The sequence below is a fragment of the Falco punctatus genome (assembly GCF_963210335.1).
Source record: "Falco punctatus genome assembly, chromosome: 6".
NCBI classification, from domain to species: Eukaryota; Metazoa; Chordata; class Aves; order Falconiformes; family Falconidae; genus Falco; species Falco punctatus.
Window position 1 is genome coordinate 9,581,487 of NC_137585.1, and position 25,099 is coordinate 9,606,585.

At 43.1% G+C, this 25,099-nt stretch overlaps 1 protein-coding gene across 1 annotated transcript; it reads left to right on the forward strand.

Annotated features, from left to right (window-relative positions):
• Positions 1-8,910: 8,910 nt before the first annotated feature.
• On the forward strand, positions 8,911-25,092 carry FGF6 (fibroblast growth factor 6). The gene is made up of 4 exons (XM_080391683.1): positions 8,911-9,120; positions 9,348-21,799; positions 22,744-22,847; positions 24,904-25,092. Exons 2-4 carry the CDS (start codon positions 21,460-21,462, stop codon positions 25,078-25,080), a joined length of 621 nt encoding a protein of 206 aa, XP_080247809.1. The 5' UTR covers positions 8,911-9,120; positions 9,348-21,459; the 3' UTR covers positions 25,081-25,092.
• The last annotated feature ends 7 nt before the right edge of the window (positions 25,093-25,099 follow it).

Genomic DNA, 25,099 nt, shown 5'->3' on the forward strand with positions numbered 1-25,099 from the left:
CTTCTGAATTAGGCATATAAATTGCATCTTAATTCCCATTTGGAATCTGCTAACTTCTTTCTTTGCACGTGATACAGGCTGTCCTGGTGATTTTAGGCTATAGAGGAACCCATAAGAAAATTGTCAAGCTCTTTTTAAGATTGTTTCTTGGAGATTACACCAGATTCTGGGTAAAGAAAGGTGGTTCATAGTTCTTTATTTCCATTCCCACATCCGTCAGAATAAGCTGGAAAGGGAGGAAAACAGTGTTCACCCTTTTAAATAAAGGTTCTGAAAGAGAAAAAGCATTTAAACTAGTCAACGTAAGATGTGAAGTAAGTCTTGCAAGCTCTGCCTAGTTATTTGAGCTGCTCCATACAAAGTGTCACGTCCAAAGTCCGTGGCTTAGGAGGACCTACCAACAGTATCATTATGGAGGATGTACAGCAGAAGTAGAAGAGTACAGCAGGAGTGACCCCCTTATCAGCTCAGACAGATATATCAGTGTACCCTGGGTAAGGGAAAAGGTGTTTAGTCCATTGCCTCTGTCCCATTGAACAAGTACAGCTGCTGTCTGTGGAGGAGGAGAGAACATCTACCAGCCTCCTGGGAGGTGGCCCCTGTCATCAGGCCGGTGGGAAGGCTGGGAAAGTGGATGACCTGCAGAGGTGATGGCAGCTCACACAGCAGCAGGCATCATACCTGGAACAGCTGGGCTGAGTGGGCAGTAAAGAGAGGGCACCCACTAACCCTGTCTCATAAGGGTATTAAGGGGCAAAGCATAAGGAAAATTAACTGAGTGGAAGAATGCAGTGTAAAACAGCCCAGAGAAACTTCTCCTCAGCGAACGGTCAGCTCTCTTTCTGCTAAGTTTAATAATGCCTTTGAACTAGGAAGAACACTTAACAGTCCTAACTTCACTAACTTAAACGCATTAACAGTCTCTGGCTGTGACAGCAGATGAGTGACAGTACAAGGAAGTCAGCTGGAACAGCAACATGATTTAGACAAGGCCAAAGGATATGGCCGGGAAATAACGGATGTAATTTTGCAACCATGAAACGTTCGCTGTATGTTTTGTAGAATATAGCAGAATGGACTGAGCAGGCCACAAAAAAGACTGCAGAGGTGGCAGAAGACACTATAAAGAGCAGGGTGGCAAGCACAGCTTGGGGAAGATGAGACAGCTTTAACAAGCAAAGCTTCCTTTGGTCACTTTCTTTTCTTTCTTTCTTTTCTTTCTCACCACTTCTTTGTTTTTTTATTGGAAAATGCACTATGGTCTTAACTACAGGATGCATAGCTCTTATCTCACTGGCTTTCTCTGCTTTCAGAATGGACACAGAACAGTGCTTTCAACCAGCCCTATGCAGGGCCGAGAAAAGGTGGAGAAAGTTTCTCTAGTGGGGATAGTTATCAATACCCATAGGAAAGAAAAAGTCACAGAACAAAACAAGCTTCATGTGCCATGTTTGTAATAGAGATGTATAAATATGAAGTATCTAGCATAAAATATTCCATGTAACATAGAAAAACCCAAAAGCTAGCGGCGTTAAATCATAAAAGAACTTGGTACAGGCTAGCACGTAACGATGTGACGTATCTGCACTTCTCAGCAGAGCCCTGGTAGATACCAGCATGTTTCAGATGGCTGTTGCAGTTCACAGCGTCTTCTAGATCTTCACTCCAGTCACTGGGAATGCAGCAAAAGATTCCGTGATGGAAAAGTCACCAACCTTGTGCAGTCCAGGGCCCACATGATGTGATACTAGTTTTGATAGTCTCCCTAGTTTTTATTTAGCAGTCGTCTTTATTTAGGGCTCACCTTTTGCTCTGTGTTTTCCTGGTGTAAATTCAAAGTTCACTGACTTACTCCAAAATTACACAGATGTAACTGAGAGCAGAATTTGGCCTTGTGTGCCCTTCCAAGGGTGCTAAGTTTGAAGAGATACAGAGTAACGATGGCTAAATGACAACTGAAGGGGAACATGAAAACCATCTGTAAATATTTAAAGGATGCAAAGATTAAAGAGGAGGCGTGTTTGTACTGCCTGTTCCAAGGGTTTGGACTTAACTAATGGGGATAAAACTGAACAAAGAGAACTATGTAAGAACTAGAGAAACGATATTTCTAAGAACTTATAAATCGATCTCATAATGTACAAAACTTTCTCTGGCAATGGAGAGATATCCACTGTGTAATTTTCAAAATGACAGGTGGATACAGTTATGCCTTTGTGTTATGAAGTACTCTTGAGCCGCCTGGGAGATGGCAGGACAGGGCTTCATGTCTGCCTTTCCGATTGCTCAGCTGAAAGGGATTGATTTCTTCCTCCTTCTGTTCCATCTTTAGGAAGCACACACATGACCATCTGAGTCACGGTTTGTCCCCAGTTGGCTTAATATGTTGGTCAGTTTTCAATTTGCACGAAGGAGCCTACCATGGAGAAAAACTCCATTCCTTCAAGACATATTTTCTGTGACCTTGGGGGAAGAAATCCTGTAGCTGAATTAGTTCAGGTCTGGATAAAGGGTATGGAGAGTCATACGCTACAGGGCACTGCCAGCTCTTTCCTAATGGGCATTGGTTCATTCATAACAGTGCTAAGTACCACCAGAGTATCTTTGAGACCTAGTGGTTTCCATAGGAGTTCAAGGCCCTTGGCCCCCATGCAGGAACAGACCCCGTACATATAAATTTAGGACTGTCTCGAACGGGGAAGTCACCAGAGTTGAAGATGGTTTGGTTGTCTCCCAAAAGTCTTATTTTAAGTGCCTTAAACTGAACCATAACAGCTCCTGCCTGGCATAAATTATAATCCTCCAAAATGCTCTGTACTCACACATGCAAGTCATTTATAGTGACTGTTTCAACTTTGTTCCAAAGAACACTTTTAAATCCCAGCAGAAATAGCATCACTCCACAAACAGGGGCCTGCTTCCTTCCGCCACTCCTCGGGTGCGCAGCATCCACTTTATCAGTCTGCTTGCGTGCCGGTTTCGGAGCGGAAATCCTACCAGTGCAAGCCAGCCAAGCCTCCTTTTTTGAGAAACAAATCTTTCCTCGCTCACCAATAAAAGGTGGAAATTGCAGTGGGTCTGTAACAGGAGTTTGGCCTCAAGCTTGACCAGCTACACAAGAGGATGTGAGTGCTTCTGTTGAGTAGTTGTTTGGAAACCGCTGCCTGACCACCAGTTGTTATCTTGGATATGTTTTTAGCCATTTCGGGCAATTCTCCCTGCCCATGGAAGTGGTTCTTTCTTTCGAGCAGTCCATAAATTATGGGCAAGTCTTGCAAGCTGATGTTACTACATGCAAAATGGTACATACCACTCTTGCATTGATAGCTCCGCATCCTTCTCAGCTCTCTTTATGGAACCTTCCTGTTAAGAAATATGAACTGCAGATAAAAATACACTGTTGGCATCTTTCTGAGGTTCTCTTGGTTTCTAAACCTTCAAAATAATTCAGGGAAGGGCTGCCTAACCATGAGGGATATTATGCTTTCCTTGGTCCAGAAGCTTTTACTAGTGCCAGTTTCTTCTGTTTCAGTGGATGGAATTTGCTGTGCAGATTGAGCCACTGCTTCTTCAGTTCTGCCTTTAATAATGGACTCAAGAACTTTAATAAAGTTCTCAAGGACAGCAAAGTTTCCCCATAACACATTTCTTACTTGTGTTTCTCAATCACTTGGTATCTGGCAGTTATCATGAGTCCCAACAGGCACAAAGATGTACAGGCAAAGCTAAGTGATGGAAGTAGAACTCAACACGAGTAGCGTAAAAACTCTGGATGCCCTTCCGTGGCACCCAGCACACGAGTGACCACGGCAATACAGAAGAGAAAGCTTTATGTTGTGGACATTGTAACCTTAATGGGAACTAGCTGCCTCACTCTGAAGTACCCAACACTCAGCAAAGTCAAACTCACCATGTTTCCAATTGTCTAGTCCTTTTAAAACACCTGTCATTGCATCAAACAATTTATTCTACTAAGTTGATTTTAAAATTGAATTACTTAAGCAGTTGAATGATACATGGTTGACAGTTGCACAGAAGACAGGCAACAGACTTGGAGAGTTCTTGTGGTTAGCACTGAAAAGAGACCTTATTGCTTTCTACAACTAGCTCAAAGGAGGTTGTAGTGAGGTGGGTGTCAGTCTCTTCTCTCAAGTAACAAGTGATAGGATGAGAGGAAATAGCCTCAGGTTGTGCCAGGGGAGGTTTACGTTGGATATTAAGAAAAATCTCTTCACAAAAAAGGGTGGTCAGGCATTGGAACAGGCTGTCCAAGGAGGTGGTTGAGTCACCACCCCTGGAGGTATTTAAAAGATATGTAGATGTGGCACATAGGGACATGGTTTAGCGGTGGATTTGGCAGTCTTAGGTTTATGGTTGAACTGGATGATCTTAAGGGTCTTTTCCAACCTAAATGATTCTAAGAGTCTATGAAGCTACAAACTGCAGGCAGGAGGGATAAATTACAAAGAGATAAAATGTTGTTAATCAGGAAAAGTCTACTGACTGGGAACATTATCAGACTACAGAAAATTTAGAATAATTTAAAATCACCTGGACATTAAACATCATTTGGACAACAGATGGAATGTTCTGTCACACCGAGATGGGAGCAGCCTGCCTCTCTGTGAAATGCAGAGGTTACTCCTTGCTCCTGTAGCTTTCTCTCCAGCCTTATGCTCATGTCAACCCCACCACAGCCAGCCTGAGCAGAAAGGAAACTTGCCTGTTGCTTTTGTGTTTGTTGGTTGCTTGTTTTTAACATTTAATTCACTATTTGCAGGACATAAAGTTCTGTGAGATCGGAGTTCATTATGTACTCCAGGACACCAAAGTCCTAACTCAAAGGCTAGTGGAATTAGCGAAAATGAAAAGCCAGTGGAGAACAATGGAGATCTACAGATCAAATCCGAGGAGATTTGATCCCTTTATTATTAAATGGATTTCTGTCTGCCCAGACTTTTCTCACAACCTTGGCCTTTCATGCCTTTTTAGCCAAAAGCCACCAGCAACCGTGGATGGTCAGACCATCATGGTCTGCAGTGGGGTAACTAACATGCCCAAACTCTGATAAGGCCTTGGAAGAAAATACCAGCACCCAGAGGTCAATTGATGCTAATTATCTGTATTTGCAGTCCCACACCAGGCAAAAGACCATTACAAGGGTCTTCCAGCCAGACTAATGTACTTAATATCCACGCTTTCTCCTCCTGGAAACAGCAGGATTTGAGTTGGAATGGCTCAGTTAGTTGTTCTGCCATGACTGTTGTCTCTGAGCTACCAGATTAACTACAGTTCCGTTTGTGAGCCTGTCTTAATTCTCACATACATGAAACGCTATCTAGCAGAACTGAACAGGCTTTCCCCCTCGAAAAATAGAACATAGGGAAGACAAACAAATTCTCTGCTGATCAGCTGAATAATCCAGGTAAAACTAAAATGCTATCTTCAAGAGGATGACTCAAACCAACACTAAAAGAAGGCTTTCAAGTAACTTTTACTTAACGTAATGCAAGTGATGAAGCCAGAGACAAATCTTTTCAGACATATTCTATAAAACCTCTGCCTGTCTGTTTAAACTTCTGAAGTCTGTAATGAACACCATTAAGGCTGTTTACAGTGAAACTACAGAATTTGAAAAGCTAAAGCTCAAAATGTTCATATCATGAATCTTTGCTGGATGCTGTTATACTGACTGACTTTACACTCAGTCTTCTCCACTCAGTTGCATGCCTAAGCCAAATCCAGGGCTTGTTACAACAAAGTAATATTAAATACTGACCTTACTGAACTTTGTGGGAGTTCTGCTGCTGGCTGCAGTGGGTCCAAGATTTCACAGCATACCTTCTAGCAGTATGTAATGGTTAAACAAGAAGATGAACGTGTGAAAAATATGCAAGACACCAAATCTTTGCAACTCTTCTAAACAAAAGTTTGTCTAGCAACCAGCTCTAAAGGCTCATAATCCAGACTGGTCGTCAGATGAATAAGACTCATTCCCTTGGTGTCATCAATGCCTCATGGCATCTTTAGCCAACTTACCTCCTTTCAGCTGCTTCATTTAAAAACCATGGATTATGAAACATAGCCTTGCAAAATTGAGATATATAATGCAAAACTGCTGGATAAGTGTCATAATATACTTAAACCACCAGTGGGCAGATGGTTTTCAGGTAATAATACATGCAGCTCCTCACCATTTGAACAGATACTTCCCAAAGCCCCCTTGTTAGCACTGCATCAGTGTAGGGGTGCATATCTCATGAAAAAAAAGAAACAAATTAATAGTCCCTTCCATGTTTCATTCACATCAGTAATGTTATTCAGGTGCTTGTGTTTTCACAAGATCTGGTCGCTTGCAGAAAAAGGGAAAGCTTTGAACATTTAACTTGCACTTTAAAAAGAAAACACAAAATCCACTGCAAAAGGTCTTTGTGATAAATTACATCAGATACCATCCAGTGTGTTCAAAAGATCACCCTAGTCAGAGAATTATTCTTAGCCCTATAGTAATCATCATATGTTAAGTTAGATGGCTGTCTCTCTCCAGCTGGAAATATGGCATGAAGGTCAGCCATGGCTTGATCTTTTCTATAGTTGGCAAGAGTCCCACTTCAAGTAGGAGATTAGACTAGATGACTTACAGAGGTCCCTTCCAAGCAACATTTCTACGATAGCATGACCTCACACTTATATTGCAATTAAAGGGACTGTGTTAATTTTTTACAAATCTTTAGTATGTGCAGAGCTCATTAGGGGTATTCATATATAAACTGTTTAAAGGCAGGGGCTTTCAGTCATGTTGATTCTTTACCTGTGTACACCACACTTTAGACAGCAGTGTATCTTACTTTTGCTTACAGTAGGAAATAATTTGCTGAAGGTGGACAACATTTTCTAGTTTTTCTTCTCCCATATTTATTTCACATTCAGTATTTATTGATGAGGGCAATCAGCCCCCTTGTTTGGGTGTGAGACCCACTAGGTGAGTCAGCTGGTGAGGGTCTCCCCATGTCATTTTACAGACTGGGGGGGGTCACTGCCTACAGGGGTGTGGGACTCAGTGGGCGTGCTGCGGGAAAAGCATTTTGAGATTGCAGCAGACCTATTATGGGATGTTTAGAGAAAAGACAAGAAGTGGGAGGAGATGGATCAAGGTGGACTAGGGAGGAACAAATGTGGAAAAACAGAGGGATATGCGGTGAAAAGGGGACAGCTGCACGTAAACAGGTTGCTGGTCAGTACACTTGTCTATCCGTGCCTTGTGCCGGGTTACTGCAGTGCCTCCTGTTTTCTTATTAAACTTCATTCCTGACTTTTCCTAGTTGAGGGGGTCTCTATTCTGTGTGCACGTGCGTGTACGGCAGCCTGAGTGCCAGTCCCTGGTGAGGGACTCTTGGGTCAAAAGGGGCCATGAGAAGCCAGCCACTGGGGAGACTGGTGAGTGTGCCTGTTGTGCGGGTGTGGGTGTCAGCGTGTGGACCTGCTAGGGAATATCACGCTGGGCTACCCACAGGTAGGATAAGAAGCTTGGCAGGCAGGTATTGGAGTGGCTGTAAGCAACCAGAGCATCTGAGAGTCAGCTACAGAAGGGACTGTGGTGTGGGGGGGTGAGCTGCTGGGGAGACCAGTGGAGAGACATGTTTGTGTACGGCTGTGCATAGGCAACTGGGGAGGCAAGGGACCCAGGGGCCACATACTGGGGAGACTCAGCAGCTCAGTCACATTATGGGGGGAATCCTTAGGGCATGTGTGTGTCTGCACAGGTATGCAAGGAGGTCTGAGGAGTACCAGCAATAAGGCTTGCAGGACTCAGGGGCTCGTATGTCCAAGTGCCAGCAGCAGGGCAGATTGAGGACTGGGGCAAGTTACTGGATAGACCATCTAAAAGCACATCAGCTGCTGGACAAGTAGCACATGTGTATATACATATGTATGTGTATGTACACATACATGCATACACACACATACATTTTCAACCAGTGAGCTTTCATCCTGATTAGTCAGAGACGGTAACAGGATGAGGCCACTGGTTCTGTTTGTACTCGGTTGAGCACTGTGTTGTCTGCCCGCCTTGATCTGTAGGACCAGGCACGTAGGTATGTATGTACATACTGTGTGCACGTGTGGCTAATGGGAACACATGTTCAGCCTTGCTGCCTGGGGTAAGGAGCTGCAGCACCCTTGGCTGGATTTGGCAACTCCCAGCGCTCTGGAATCCTCTGACTCCCCAAAGCTCTGATTTCTTTTTGTGCTGATGGAGAACTTATAGCTCATCTGTCTCACAGCTGAAATAAATTAGACCCACTACATACACCAAATACGAAGTCAAGGGGGAGAATGGATTTACTTATGACTACAACTCTGCAGAAATGTATAGGGCCCTAATTCAGAAAACAAGTATGAGTCTAACTGCAGATATACGAAGTGTACCCAAAGTTATGCTCATACTTAAGCAACTTTTTAAAAAGGTTTTTATGACAACAGGGAGTCATTTTCATGGCTGAGTTCACAATCAAGGCAGTTGTTCCTAATTTTGCTTCTATCCACAATAGCCTCAGCATTCATTAGCACTTCCAACCCAGGCTGGGTGTCTTTTCAGTTGCATGGCCTAAGTTTCACGCAAGGTAGACTGGTAACACACCTCTCTCTGCAGTGAGGACACATGCCCCATCCACATGTTCCCTGGGTTCTGGGACATGCGCTAGAATTGGTGGTTTCTTCTCATTCATCCCTTATTCCAGCCAACCCTGGCTTCTCAACACATTCTTTTCCCTTGATGGCCAAGCCATTCTCAGGGGAAAGCTGGACTTGAATATCCAAAAATTTCAAATCTAAAGTGGGACTGTAAATTGAGTTTCTGCTTCAAAGAGATTGATACAGTCTTATGTATCAATACATCAATACAAAAAAATGCAAATATTTACAAATGTAGGGCATCGCTGCCGTGGCAGAGAAGAGCAGGCTGACCTTCCTTCCTCTTTGGTGCCTAACCTCAAAAAAGGCTTTGGGGCTACAAATCCAGACTTGAGAGAAGGGCCTGAATCCAGTGGCCTTTGCAGACATCCTTTAGTATTCTCTTATGACTACCGTAGACAGTGCTTCCATAGCCTGCTGGCTGCTGTCATTACCAGGTGACTATTGCTCCTTTGCTGCTCTCTGGGAGCCTGAGGGGCCTCTGGATTCAGCCCATGGGAAGCAAAGTGCCACAGTGCTGAGCATGTGTGTGGGAGTGCACACATTGGGAACGGGAAGGGGGCTTTACCTAGGGAGGCTGGAAAACTGGGGGAGCTCTGAACCCTCCTTGTTCTCTGGCTGTGGCTCTGCTCACAGAGGGTAACTGCCTGCAGCTGGTCACCCTGGCTGCCCTCCTCTCTGCTGACGGTTGCCACCCCCACTGGGTGAAATGCTCCCCAAAATGCTCCCTGAGCCTCTGTAGGCAAAATGAGGTGGGTCAGAATTGCTCCTCGTTTGCCCTGTATAAACTGCCTCCATTTGAGTGAAAGGCAGCAGCAACGAGCAGCAGTAGGTGATAATCTTTCAGCTGATGTCATGGCAGTGGGAAGAAAACTCAGTCAAGGCTGAGGTATTAATTCGAGCAGGGCAGTGGAGACAGCACCCTTATTCCTATAAGGGGATTAGAAAAAAGAATTAAAAAAAAAAAAGAGCATTTGGATCTTTTCTGACTGCCCTTCCCATTCACCAAGGGTTTCAGCTTCCCTCCCAAAAAAAGGCATCAAGAATGTGTCAGTGTAGGCTGTATACAATACATGCTGGATCCATGTCATTTGTGTATTTTCTGCATTTTATGGGGAAAGATGCATTTAGTCATGACTTTTGCAAAGCTCAGGCCATGCACATAAAGGAAAGTTCTGTCCTGTCTATCCAAACACCAAGAGACATCTTCATTTTTGAGTATCCAAACTAAGGCAGCTTAAGCAGGTTGCCGCATTCTGAAAGCCAAGCCCACATGTCTGAAGTTTATTGCATCTCATAAATAGGGGTACTTGGAACTGTGAGCTGTCTGGGAAAGCACGCACGCAGTGCAATGCTGCAGTGGAGGGGCACAATCTGGCTGTTTCACTGTCGTCTGCTCACACAGTGCTTGCTATCACGAGTGGCTCTGTAATGAAGCATTCTGCGCAGTAATAACTGCCTGCCAGATCACCTACCTGCTGCATAAACCGTCTTAATTTTTACAGTGGAGTCTTACACAGGCCAGACCTGCCAGACACTTAGAAAAAACAAAGCAGAACAAGAACAAAGATGATAAGCAACCCAAGAGAGGTAAGGATGGGTCAAGCTGGAGATGGCAACAGGATTCAGCAGCAGATAGTATAAAAAGCTTTAACCTCCTGCGTTTGTGTCAACCAGGCAGTAATAAAGTACAATTCAGGACCTATTAACATGTGCTTCTGTGGCCAATTCTTAAGGTGGTTTCTCAAGGTGGATTTTTTTGTGCCATGAGCACCACTATTTTTCACAACATTATTTTCATGATAGGTTATTACACATTAAATTACAGCATTCCCATGCCTTCAGGCTTTTTTGTAACAGTAGGAGAAATGGTGGGCTGGAGAAGACAGCTGGGTTTGCACGTGGTACATGTCAGTTTACTTAAGCAGAACCATTTTACTGCTGCTAGAGGAATGCAGCAAAAGGTCAATGCTGAAACTCCACTAAAGTAAGCTGAGCGCGCATTCCAGCTGTGAACATATGCTCACTACTTGCTTGATCAAAAAGGAAATTTCAGATCTCTGCTACGTGCTTGCCTTGACCCTGCTCCATACCGCCTGTCTAGCGTGCATCAGACAAACTATTCTTTAATCCTGCATAGAATACGCATTCTGGTTAAAGGATGCTTGGAATAATTGCATATCATCATTAGAAGCGTAATATTAAACTGGAAACATGCACGATAGTGTGGAGGTGGATGTCAAGAGAAGAAACGTTACATGAATGCATGAAATGTATGGTTTTATTTCTTAGTCCTGTGCACCCATCACAACCTGACCCTGTCCAAATGAAACTCATCTTTCCAGGGGAAAAATAAACTCAATGTTATTATTCAGGTCTTGCATTGTCCTTGCCTGTGTCTTCTTCGAATGTTTAATCTTCTACTAGAATCTGCCCGATCTGGTCAATGTCAGAGGAAGAATTCTCTGCTAAAAAATACACAAAAAAGCCACACCAACTTAATTGGGCTGTAAAATATTGCAGAAGTGAAGCTTTTATAGCTACAAGAGCTTTTGGCCGATTTAGAACATGCCCTCATGTTTTTATCACTTGATAAAAATAAGACTCAGACTTTTTAATAGAACAAATTACTTAGGTTTTATATTTAACCACAGTCACTGTTAAAGCTATAACTGGTTTTCAGAATATTTTAGGAATCTGATCTTGATCTTCCATATGTTAAAAGCCATCACAACAAATACCTTACCCTGTGGCTCCTGACGGAGGAATAGCAAGGTGGCTGCAGCCTTAAACACAAAGTCTTTATTTTGTGCTCAGATTTGCTACCCTTATGTCAGAATAAATAGCATAAATTATTGTTTCAAGGCAAGCAAGGAGACTGACAAACCAGAGAAACCTGCAAATCTGGATGATATTTGGAGAGAGCGCATTGATGTTCTAGTTACTCACAGCCAGCTCTTCAACAGCTCTCAGACTTCAGTGAGAAAAATGGCACTAGGATGCACTGGGAGCAGAGGATATTTTGGCACAGAGCGGTTCGTTCCTTTCTGAAAATGAGACTTGCAGGCTTTAAAAATATTATTCAATGACCATTGTAGTCAACCATATTAAAACTGAGTTTAATGATCTCACCTTGTCTTTGGGTTGTGCCTTGGGGGGAAGCTTCAGTTAATTTAACTGTGTTGTACAGTCATTAGGATTAGTAGCAAACCATCTAGAATCATATACAGATTAAAAAGAGGATATTAAAAGTATGAGGTTAAAGAACAAGGTCTCTTCCTGCAGAAACCAACCTCCTTTTTTGTATATTGTTTTTTACTATGGGTACTATGTGGGATGACCACATAGTACAAAATCACAATGAATAATAATTTTGAGAGTGAAAACAACATGCTGCATAAATGTAGTAGGCATTTGAGGAAGAATCCATCACTAGCACCAGATTAGTTTATTTTCACTGACTCAGCAAGTTTGCAGTTGGCAACACAAAGTGTAGGAAAAGCTGATATAATGAGTGTAGGGCTGGCATCCATGTGACCCCGAAAAGCTGGAGGAATGGGTTGATGGGACTCTCATGCAGTCTAGCATTAACAAATGCAAAGCCCTGGCCCTGGGAAGGCATTGTCCCTGGCAATAGGTCAGCCAGGGCACTGACTGGAAGGGGAGTAGCCTTGCTTTTAGAAGAGGCTGGTGATCCTGGTGCACAGTGAGCTGAATCAAAACCAGTAGTTGTGGTGAGGAAGGCCAACCACATACTGGGATGCATTAGCAAGAACGTGTCCAGGAGGCTGAGGGTTGAGGGAAGTGATTCTTTCCCTGTAACTGCCACTGGTGAGGCCACATCTGGTGTGCTATGTCCAGTTTAGGGCATCCCAGCACAAGAGAAAGGTCAACAAATTTGAGAAAGTCCAGTGAAGAGCCACTAGGATGCACAGGGAGCATGCTGAATATGTTCAAGGAGAGGCTGAAGGTAATCTTGGCAATTTACCATGGATCAAGGTACTGTTAAGCTGTTTGTGACATTTTTGGCTGAAGAAAAAAAAAAAACACTTCTGTTTGTCTTGGAAAAATGCCTTTTGAACAAGATCCCGGATATCAGGGAAGTCATTCTGTCATCCTTCTTTGGAGAATTCACAAAATTCAAACACGGCAAGCGTGTCATGATTGTATCCCTTCTTCAAGCACAGCAGATGTCAACAGGGTGCAACTCTAACAGCTCTCCATAGGAATGGTACAGGTCTCATAGAATGAATAGAGATCATATGATGGTTCAGTTCCACTTTTTTAATGCCAACTTTTCCCTTTTTCTCTATTTTTTTTATAATTTATTTATTAATCCTGTTATACCACTGAGATATAGGCGGTCTCATCTCCTTCACCTCTTCTCTAATACTGATACTAAAAAAGAGGTTCACTAACTCTGTTTATTTTGCACCTTCTGCTCCTTAATGCTCTGATTTTAAAACTGCTTCTACCTTCTACATGTGCAGATCTTTACTGCTGTAAGTAGGCCAGTTCAGCAATCTGCAGCAGCATGTGCCTGATTTTGAGTATGTGAACCATTCCAGCTTCCACAGGAGCCAATAACCAGACTCCCAAAGTGCAACTTGCTAAAAGTTAGGTACTGGTAGATCCCAGTCACCTGTCACATATCTTTGTTCCTTGATGATGTAAACTACAATACTTACTAGCTGCCTATTCTCCATATATTTTTTTAATGTTTGCTTTGCACTTTAACTGTTTTGGGTTTTTTTTCCCTGTATGCCTCTGCAGATCTGATGTGCTACTAACAATTTCAAAGATAAATCTCCACACATGTGCCTGCGAAATTCCTTCCAGTCTCTTTTGGTATCTTTCAATGCCATATCATCACCTTTCTGTCTCAAAATGATACGGTTTTGCTGTTCTCCCTTTTTCCCCATTTCCTGGGCAGACTTCTTCCCTTAATCTTTCTTTCCAGGACTAAGTCTTATCAGTTATATTGCCTTAAACAGCTCACTTATCTTGCATTCCCAGTCCCTTGCAAGGTCTCTACAAATCTGGAGCTCCTCAATAAGCTACTGCATAGCTTGAGCTCTCTTTGCTGTATTACTTGTCCTGTTGTTGAGGAGCTAAAAATTACCCTATTCAGAAAAGGAGCTATGTGAACAAAATCTGAATTACTGCATTTACGTATGAAAATTCATCCTGTCTGTTTTAGCCTGCAAACCTGACCAGAATATAGATCACTTCTGAAATGGCCCCATTTCTTCATTTAGCCAATGAACTTTCTCTTTGGATGAATTTCTGGTGGCTAACTGAGCTTTAGCCACCCATCTAGATAGCTTTCTGAGAATGCAGCTGCAGCTTTACTGGACCTCTGGTGATGAGGACAGGATACAGTTTTGTATACACATTTTGAAAGAAGGAATGAAAAAATCTACTGTTAAACCTATGGATCCAATTTAAACTCAGGTCCCTTTTAATCATTCCCCGGAATCGACTTATTTATACTGAATAGCAAAGTAAAACTCCCTTAACCTCCCACTTTTGTTTGTCTATTTATAGAGGTTTACATAGAGAGCAACATAAAAGGGAAACACTACATCCATTTTTAAGCTAAAATGACATTTTGGAGCCATTGAAAAGTTCAAGCTGACAGCTGATTTATGCTCCCAGGGATTGAAGGCAGAGCAGTCAATCTTTTGGACAATTTTGAGGACAAAGTTCTGTAAAGAAAAAATATTTACCCTTGAGAGTGGTGCAGCACTGGAACAGGCAGCCAGAGAGGATGGGGCATCTCTTGTCTTTGAGGATAGTTTTTCAGAGCCTTAAGTGCCCCAGGAGGCTGCAATTACTCTGTACAGCCCCACCTGTGCTCTCCAAACTGCACCCTCTGCCCATTACTCCAGGAGCTCCCTTTAGGCTCAGAGCTGCGCCTTCCATCCTGGCCTAAGCTACAGCACGGGTGGTCCTGTTCCCATTCTGGCTCCTGGAGACTCCTGTGCCGTTATTTGGATTTCCCAGTTCGAACTGGGACCTATCTTGCCTTTCTATACTGAGCAGTGGATTGTCAATGGGACCTGTTAGTATCAGCACTCCTGCTGTGCTCACCCCATTTGGGTGCTGGTGAGGACGTGGAGCTGTGCCCTGGCTGAAGACGCTGCCCCTGCCCATGCTGCGGTCACCCTCAGCTGCTGGCTTGCCTTCCCATGTGGAGCAGCCTCCTTCTTGCCACTGCCTGATGAGGTTAAGAGTTTGACTGGGCATCCTGCTCTTGCTTTGGAATTAGCACTGCTTGGAGCAGGGAGCTGCCTTGATGAACTCCACAGGTCTCTTCTAACGTAAATCTTTCTGTAGTTGATTCACTGGTTAGTCAGGGAGTTAAGCAATCAGGGAGAAGATTAATGAGGCAGAGCAGGAGAAGACATGATGAGTTCTTCAGTAATATCATTGACTGTCTAGATTTCCTCCCTGTATGGGGGATTACATGGTTGCTTTGTACATGCAATACAGAGAGAGTATGGGAAGAGGACAGGAAGAGATGTCAAAGGTAGGATCCTTTCTATGGAAATTAAACAACAAATTAAAACTGCTATCAAAGATGGATTACAAGCTTTAGCCCTTCGAGTGTTGCCTGCCCTGCAGGAAAAAAGCCTGACAAAACCAGGAAAGAGTTCAGATGACTGCACAAGAGGCCCGGGATTCAGAATCATCCTCTGACATATGAGGAGGGATCCAGACCAACAGACGAAGGATTGACATGAAAGAAAAAGTCCTCAACTGAGCTAATGGTACACAACAAAAGAAAGACAGTTACCTGGTAAATGGCAGAAACTGTCTTTAACTTTCTACACTGGATTACAGCATATCATCTGAATAGCTTCCACAGTCGGGAATGACCCAGAGATCTGGCTACCTGGGCCCTTGGACAAAATCTCGTCACCACCAACAACAGAAACAAGTTATTTTTGCTTTCCTATTAATAATGCTACCTAAATGGGGCATTTAGCGTCCCTGTTCCTGCAATGTCCCTGTTCCTGCTGTAATGAGAAAACCACACACTTAAACTAAAACCAAATTAAACATGTTGCACGTCATTCCCCTCTTCTAATAAATAACACCGAACAGATCCCTGTGGGGGCTGGTGGCTGACACTTTTTTTTTTTTTTTTTCCTCCAAGCTCAGCATTTTGCCCTTGGACTGTTTGTCCTTGCAGAGTGGGAACAGCTGAGGAGGTGATGAGAGAAGCAGCGTGGGCTGATGTGCAAAACACCAGCTTGGGAACCCACAGGTTCACTGGGGAGTCACCACTGTCTTATGCCAGTCATTTCAACCTCTATAAGATACAGAAAGGCAGACATGGCCACCTCAGAACTGTTCAGGGTGGGATTTTATCATACCCTCAAATGGAAAAGAACCAGAATTCCAGCTACACTAAAATGCATGTCTTGCTGACAGCTCTGCACTACAGCAGTACAGTGCGCTCTGCACTTCCAGAGAAGCCCAAATCTCCTTCAGCCTGCACTGGCAAGAGCTCCACAAGGGTTTGTGTCAATGCAATCATCAGCAGCTGTGGCTGCTCCCCTTGTGACTCAACACCAACTGCTTATGCGGGTTATGTGGGCTATCTTCTTCTCCCAGCCCCTAGAATAGAAGTCAAAACACAATTTCCTTCCCTAGAGGACTCCTGCCTCTGGGTTTCTATGCCAAATTTTGCTGTGACAAGGTCTTTTACCATCTCATACCAGCATACTCTTCATGCCAGTCCCTCTACTGCCTTCTCCTCATCTCACCTCATCCAGAGCATACGTTCTCTCTCCTCTTGCTCGCTCCTCGGCTGCTCTCTCTTCATTGGCTCTCAACCACTTAACAGAACCAGCCACAGCTGCACCTTATCTACATTGGCCAACCCGCCACCCCTGAAACTAACCCACAGCTGTATATATCAATGCTAATTAACCCCACTTCACTCTTCTATAAAACTTCAAACAGGTATGAACCTAGGAAAGATCCTGTGCAGAGAATGGTAAAGATAAAGGATGCAAGTTTTGCTCTTTACATCATTGTACAATGAGAACAGCTCTGCTGCAAGAAGGGATTCTTGGTCATGTCATAAAGAGCAAGATTTGCCTCTGACCTTACCTGTATGCAAGCACAGCAAAGTTACTCTGTGTTCCTATGAAGTAGCTTCTGTGGTAAGTCCTCAGGAGAAAAAGATGGATATGTCTGACTGGATCTGTGCTTGGCATACCCTCTTCAGAGTATGAATTTAGCATGAATAAGCAGTAAATCAAGATTTCTTCCAAGCAAGCTAGCATCCATCTAGTCCCAAATCCTCCACAGTTTCCTTTGTGAGTAGATCCTTTTCCCCTCTTTCCTCCAAAAACCAGCAGGAAGCTATTCTGTCCTTTGTGCCTGTCTGTAGGAAATTAGCATGTGAAAACTCAGTGAGCACCCTCGTGGAGAAATGGGAAGTGAATTATTTTAGATGACCAAGTTGTTTAAATTATCCACTCTCTTACCCAGGTACCCCCATACAACAATATGCTTATGCCCAAGTGGCCTAGCAAGGATCACTCTGTGTGACGTGATGGTCGAGGTAGGTTCTCTGTCAAGTCTTCACCATGCATCTTGGACTCCTTTTTGACTGGTGATGACAAACTGGGTTTAAAGAGGTCTTTCATGTGCTTTAGGATTCAGTAGTTGTCATGAGGTGATACTTTGGCTTCAGAAGCTTGCTTGTTTTCTTCAGCCTCCAAAAGTCTTCGGCAAGGTTACTGTTTGTCATCTTGTTTATTCATTTTGGGTTTCTGTATGGCTACAAATCTGCCTCTTTGCTGTGTAACAGGAAAAGAAATAATAAATGCAGTATGCTATAACCCTTTTTGCATCCTCCTGCTACCAGAGCTCAAGTCTTCTGCTGAGTAATCATCTACAGTGGCCCTATCTGATCTAGTCTTGATGCCAACAACACGCTCCTCGGTGTTTACCAGTTCTACAGCTATCAGTCATATCCTTGGATATCAATACAGCCCGTCCCTGCAACCCTCACTCCATTTTTTTTTTTCTGCTGCTTTTATACTGTGATTCATATTGCATTCATAGTAGTCCTAGCAGTTGTGTTACAGATCTCTACATGCTGACCAACAAACCCCATTAGTCTAAAGATGCTCTGGTGGGACTCCATGGTCATACTTGGGCTAACAGGGTTTTATGCAAGTTATCCAGAGCCTGCAATACTTGCCCTGCCACAACAGTCAGATTTGTCACCTGGAAATCTCCCTTCTCCTCTGTTCCACCACCAGCCTGGGTCTTCAACACAGATGAGGTGAACAATTTTAGTCTGTCCTTCTGTCTTTAAATGAGGGATTGCTCTTTCCAAGCCTTAAAATAGAGAGAGACTTTTAAAAGATTTGAAAATCGAACTTAGGACCCTAAGTCATCATGCATTTTTGAAAGATGTGCTCTTCATCCATATCATGTTACTGCTCAGCTGTGTGGCTTTTCCTAGACTATCTGAAAATGGATCTGTACTGCTGTGTTTCAGAGGAGTGTTATTTTCATATCATACTAAAATACAATGAAAATTTGTTACTTTAATTAGGTGGTAAGCACTGTCACCCTGGGCCTTAAGATATTGATTAAGCACAGGTTGATTGCTGAAATAATTTGTTACCATTTTGGACTTCACAGGATTTATTTTACTGCAAATGCTACTAGCGTCTCCCTTGATGCCTTCCAAATTTGCTGGTACATGAAGCCAGGAGAACATGCTACCTGAAAATCAAAAGGTTACAGTGTTTTTTTCTGGAAACAGCTACTTCATGGGTCAGGAGGATAACTTTACCCAGAATGAGACATCTTTTAGAGGAGACAAGACTTGCCTAATTGAATCGTATGCTCCAGAATTTACATAGCAGTTCATCTTCAGACTGCTTTGCTAATACACAGAAACTCAGCAACCTGCTGGCCACAGGTCGGACTATGGAGTGGTTCAAGACTCATTTCAGCTCCATGCAGAATTGCTGAGCAGTATAAGACTACAGCATACATTTCGTCTCCCAGCTGCACACCATTCAATCTTAGGCCAGGTACCAAGGCTCTTGGTCTTATGAGCGCCAGATGTCCCAGTGAAATCATAATTCTTAGCTGTTTGGGTTTTTTTCCAGATCAAGCAAGAGAAGTTCTGATTTTGGCAAGAAAGAAATCTGGCTACCTTTTCCATACAGTGTGCTAGCAGTTCTACTTGCTCAGCAAGAAACTGCAGGTGGGAAACTGTCCCCTGGTCTAGCTACCTGAGCTCACCACAGCTCTCAGAGTCACTTTCCAGCTGGGCTGACTAAAAGCCAAAGCAATGCACCTGATAGACTTGGAAAAATTTATTTCATTTTTTTATTCACTCTAGGATTGAGGTTACTGGGATGTGACAGTGTGCAATCCCACGAAGTGCTCCTTAATGGGGCCAACAGAATAGCTCACTGGGAATCTGCAGTGACAGATGTGCCAGCACAAGTTAGAGAAGCTTTTTTAGCTCATGCTTTTGCTTTGCTATGAGAAACATGACAAATGAGACACAAAGATGCAAAGGTGATCAAAAGCCAATGATGGAAAGCCAGGTCTGCACCCTTGTCTCTCAACCCGTGAAACCACCAAATGCTGTTTTTCCTGCTGATTGGCAGTTATGTTCTGATTTTCCTCCTAGGACACTGATTGTGAGAAAACTGCAAAATTACACTTGAAACATTCTCTAGAGGGAAAAAAGTCAATTGGAAATAAAATATTGCAGCGTATTTTATGGACAGGGATGGCTCTGAGATTAGGCAAGGTTTCCATGAATCCCATGCGCTGGGAATGGGCAGGCCTTCTTCAGACTGTAGCATAAGATGGGTTTTTTGCTAGGAAAGCAATGCTCCATCCCTATAACTGTGACCCAGGGCTTTGTCTCCCACCAATGCTGGCTTCTCATAAAGACTGCGGCTGTGCTGAGAGGGTGTGAAATACTAGTATAATACTTCGACAATAATTATATATGCACTTTGCATAGCTGAAGAGTCATGAGATGAAGTAGAAGGCAGGAGAGGAAAGCATCTGAAGATTTTCATTGCGAGCAAAAGGCAGAAGATACTCCGAGTGCTGCTTCAACAAAGGCAGAGAGGCTTTGAAATGCCACTTGGCACAAGCCAGGGTCTAGTCCAGTGGTTCCCAATCTTTTTATAGCTGAGCCTCTCTCAAGAGAACAATCACCACTTCGTACCTCACTGAATCTAACTGCTCACCTGCCTCAGGGCTGCAATCCCTCCCCTTGGCTCAGGGTGCTCCTGCTTGAGAGTCTGCAGCAGCCAAGGCCTCGTGTTACACCCCTGTCCATGTGAAACTGTCCTGCTGGGTGTGCTCAGTTCAATTATGCTTCCAGGTACTCTCCTTATTAGTGTGCAGTCATCTCAAATGACATAGATGGCACAAGTTCTGTGCTGTGGAAAGCTGACAGATGTATTGGCGAAGAAGTTTTGCATAAGTCTCAGCCATTTTCCTCCCACTAATGTGTTAATAAGTCCCATGAAACTAGTTGTCTAATCTGTTCAGCTCCAAAGAAGCTGAAAGAGCATCAATGCAAAATGAGGGGAAACAGTAAGACAGCCTCAGCAAATGGAAGAGGAAAATGAAGATGCTCATACATTATTGCAAAAGAAGACAGTATTTGGGCTTGAAGAAAAGAGACAGTGAAACAGTAGGGAGTTGTGGCCTTTTCCCTTTTTCCTCCTCTTTAACACATTCCCTAAGCCCTTGTCTTGCAAACACAAATACAATTGCACCCCTGCAAGAGGCACACACCCTCCCTGCATAAATGTGATCATTTGGAAGTCACCTCAGTGAAAATCATGAACACTTAGGAATATAACAATGTCCCCAGCTATGTGTAACTGCAAGAACAGTGCTCCAGCCTGCATGCCCTGCTCAGCAGAATTGCTGCCGCAAGCAGCAGAAATGTGCTCACATAAGGAGCAAGCCCCGGGGTTTCCTCTCCTTTTAACATGGCTAACCTCTCTGCTAACCAGCCAGAGCACTCCGTTTAGAGGTACAGACAAGCTGTTAGCATGTGGGCTGCTATAGCAAGAGATGCCTTGGATTTTCTGGATATGTACAAAAAGAGCAATGGCCACTTCAGGCCAATTTTCCCTGATATTGAGCTGCCCTGATGTATACCCAGTGACTGTGCCACCAAGGAAGTGGCTGCAAAGTTTTCATTGCTTGCTGATGAGGTCCCTGACTGTTTTTACACCTTCTTCTCTAAATAAGGAAGCTGCCTGTCAGGCCTCTGACTGCCGACCCATTTGACTCCTTTGCTTTCAACAGCCAGTGAAACCTCACTCCTGCCTCTGCTCTTCGCTCTTCGGTGACAGCGTTCATCAGACCACAGCCAGGCTGGGAGGATGGCAGGTTAGTGTTACAGCCCTGGCAGGCTTGCTTACCTTTGGCAAGCTGTTGATGTCAGAGTGATGATGTGGGGAGGGACAGCCTCTGCACTATAAAGATGGGTCAATCAAATATAACTGAGGCTGCCCACAGACGAGCAGGTTCTACAAAACATGGTCCCCACCAGTTTGAGTCCTGCTGGCCTGTCTCTGCTTCCAACCCAACTGCTATCAGGCTTTAGTTTCATGTCAGCAATCTCTATTTGCTTTCCAAAAATAAGCCTCTGCCACCATGCTGAAGGGAGAAAAACAAGAAGGGCGGTATTTTTAGGGCCATTAATTCTGACCACGTGCCCAGGGGGTGAACCGGATGGCCACTGCACAAAGACTTCTCATCACTATGTCCTGCGAAGCCAGCATTCACTGGACGTTGCCTGCTTTCGTTCTCCTGGGTTTTCTAGCTGGGCTTGCTTCAACACATCCAGTTGTAAGCAGAACTAATGGCACATTGCTGGAAAGAGGATGGCAATCTCTGTTGTCCAGGTCCATTGCTGGGATGTCAGGGGAGAAGTCAGATGTGAACTGGGAAAGTGACTATTTGCTAGGAATCAAGAGGCAGCGGAGGCTTTACTGCAACGTGGGCATCGGGTTTCACCTTCAAATCCTCCCAGACGGAAGGATAAGCGGAGTTCACAATGAAAACCAATACAGTGAGTTGCATCCAGAAATGAAATAGAATAGATGTCACTTAATTGCTGTGAACTCGAGTAATTACCCTTCATAGAATGCAACTGTTATTACTTGATATTATTAATCTGTGCTACATCTGTTGCCTTTTAAAAGTCTCTGGGATCAATCAACATTGTAACCCTCCAGGCTGAAACATGTCACAAATGCTTAGACAAATTTAGATACAATTTATTTTTACTCTGCTTTACTGCATGGATGAGAAAAGACAAACCAGGTTGAAAACTGTCTCTCGGCTGTATTTGCTCACTCCTCACCTTCTCATTTGCCTTTTGAATGAGGGAGGTGGTCTCTGAGCTCGGAGCGCCAATGTATGATTTTTTAATCCTAGTGGACTAGTACTTTTGGGACACTCAGTCATGGAAGGGCTTGCTGTTCCTGGTTGGCTTGTTGTTATGGTTACTGTTCTGTTACCATAAGATAAAAAAAAAAAAAAAAAAAAAAAAAAAAAAAAAGAAGTAGCCCTATGGATTCTATGGATTTGCATTTCCTGTAGTGGGCAGTTGCTAAAATCTTTGCAACTAAGATATTGTAAGGGACTTCAAAATGCAAGCCACACTTCTTCACAGCTCAATAACAAACGCTCTCTAACTCTAGCATATTGGATTAAAATATCTAATTAGATAGCCCAAGAGTTTGACAGATCAAAATAATTTGATAGAGCAAAAGGATTATATAGCATGTGACTATGACTATGACTCCAGAATAATTATTTTGGAATCCTACAGCATGTAAGAAAAACCAAGATCTCTGTGTATTTCAGTTTTGCTGGACTAGGGAGATATTTCTAATAAAGAAAACATGACAAGTTCAATAGGTTTTTAAAATAAATAAATTATATCTGAGTTGCCTTTGATTAGCTTTAAATTCTGTGATAACACATCTATTGTGTTTCTCATTTTTTTAGGTCTCTTTGAAATATCCACTGTAGAGAGAGGTGTCGTTAGCCTGTTCGGTGTGAAAAGTGCCCTCTTCATTGCAATGAATAACAAGAGGAAGTTGTATGGAACGGTGAGTACAAGTGTGAATAGTTTTTCAAGGCTTAAACAAAGGCGGCAAAGGTTTTGGGTTGAGTTTTTTTTCCCCCCCTCCTGAAAATCTCTGATTACAAGCAGAGAAAATAGCTTTTCAATTAGAGGGAGCCTGCCCAGCCTGGTGTCATCAGTGTTATTTAGTGCAACAAGCAGTGTGGCTGAGGTCTGTTATTTTAAAGCTTTCCAATAAGATTGTACAGGGAGAACCCTAGGCAAATGGATGCATTCTGTGAATACTGTGGGTTAATTAGATGGCTTCTTCTAAGGGCCTGGCACTGCAAACTTGTTTTACTAAGACTGAAACCAGTTGATCGCTTTTTGCATTGCATTGTACATAAAGCAAAAGGCTGTGCTCTGCAAAAAGCCTTAGAAGGTAAAGTGTGTGTGTGTATGTTCACAAGTGTGTGTGTATGTGATTGCATGTGTATGTGTGTGCGTACAGGTGTGTGTCAGAGAGGTGCAATTAGAGCTATTGACACTAGCCACCATTAGTAAAATGACTACATGTCTCTTCCTACCAAAACCAACTACACCATGAAGAATAAATAGGAAGCCTACTCTACAAAGTCGGCATATGCAACTGGGTTATTTTAATGACCAGTTTTGTGAGATCAGTACCAAAGGGTAAGAAAACAATAATAGCTATTAACAGTGGTATGCAAGTCACACTGAAACACCATCAGCATCATCCTTATCTAGAAAGTGCTATCTATGCCATCTAACTGCAATTTAATCTCTGAGGCACGAGCAAGGCATCTCCAGTCTCAACATTCAGCAAAAAAAGCTCTTGTTAGGAAGCGGCTTTGAAAGAGGCTGGCTCTGGGCAACAGGCAAAAGCAGTCCACCTCAAAGTAATTCATGGCACTGATTGCATTCATCTCTTTTGTCAAGAAACAACAAAGTAATTTTTGTGGAAACAGCTGTAATTTCTACAAAGCATTTCAGTAGCTTAATAAAACATCACATGTTGTGAAGGACCTGTAGCCATTACTAATATGACTGATTTCTTCTCACACAGATAATGACAGTGGGACGTTTTAAAGTTTCACTCTAGATATTCTTTCAATTGCGTCTGATTTCAAGCACCTAAAAAGTGCTACAAGCCCAACTGCTTTGCTTGACTAGGTCTTTCTAAAGAAATGCAGGGTCTGGCTTCAGATGTCCCTTTGATTTTTTCCCTGCAGTTTCAATCCAGTCTTGTTTATTTTCAAAGACATTTTGCAAATCTGTAAGAGATGTGCATCTTCCCTTGCACAATGCAATGCCCTAAACTGAACTCTTATAAGCTTTAAATGGCATTATTACAAAGATGTCCAAATAGAACAGCACCGGTGGTGTCTCATATGCCAGACATTTGATGTCAGGGAATTATTCTGCTTTGTGTTCTAATTTCATCGATGCTCTGTTTGTCTCCTGCATGTCCTTGCACCTCCTCTCCCCGATAACTCCCCCTCCTTGGATTTACATGATGTGACATGAAAAGAAACAAAACTTTCCCTGGCTTAGAACCTGCTTCATCTCTCACTAGCAGTTAAACATAGTATCACTTATGATTTAACAAAAGAAAAGATTTAGTGCTAATATGAGGTCTTATTCAAAAGCCTTATGCAAGTAAATAGTTCTCCCTGGACATGGCTGTTTAACAGCCAGCATATCGTTCTTTTATAAATTACAGGGCTTCTTGCAGAGAGGAGTTGTGAAATAAATCTACGTCATTTGGGGAAAAGGGCATGATGCTGACAGAAATTATTGCTTGCAAATAAAATTAAGAAATCCATGAATTATGAAGAATTAACTTGATCTGTCACAGGAAGTACACAGTCCATTATCTGGACAGGTGGCATCTGAGTTCCTCTGACACCACATTAGCACTGGGGAGGGATATTTATTGTTGGATGCAGTCGCTGCGGCACCACCTGTTGCACTGCAACAAGTTCTTCTGTGAAAACACTAGGAAGAAAAATGACTAGAGCCTCCATGAAATATTTATTGTACATGCTTTGGTCTTCCCCCCTCCCATTTCTATTCTTCAGGCTGTTTTCCAAGATGAGTGCAAATTCAAAGAAACCTTGCTGCCCAATAACTACAATGCCTATGAATCAAATGCTTACTGTGGTGCTTACATAGCACTCAGCAAACATGGGAGAGTGAAGAGAGGAAACAAGGTTTCTCCTGCTATGACAGTGACCCACTTCTTACCAAGAATATGAACGTGAGCAAAGCAGAAGA

What these genes read in the sequence shown, in the direction of transcription:
- FGF6 (XM_080391683.1), top strand. Translation starts at nt 21,460, where the DNA reads ATGGCCACTGCACAAAGACTTCTCATCACTATGTCCTGCGAAGCCAGC. An exon ending in TCACAATGAAAACCAATACA is followed by an intron (nt 21,800 to 22,743) that starts GTGAGTTGCATC and finishes TCATTTTTTTAG; the next exon opens with GTCTCTTTGAAATATCCACT. An exon ending in AGAGGAAGTTGTATGGAACG is followed by an intron (nt 22,848 to 24,903) that starts GTGAGTACAAGT and finishes TCTATTCTTCAG; the next exon opens with GCTGTTTTCCAAGATGAGTG.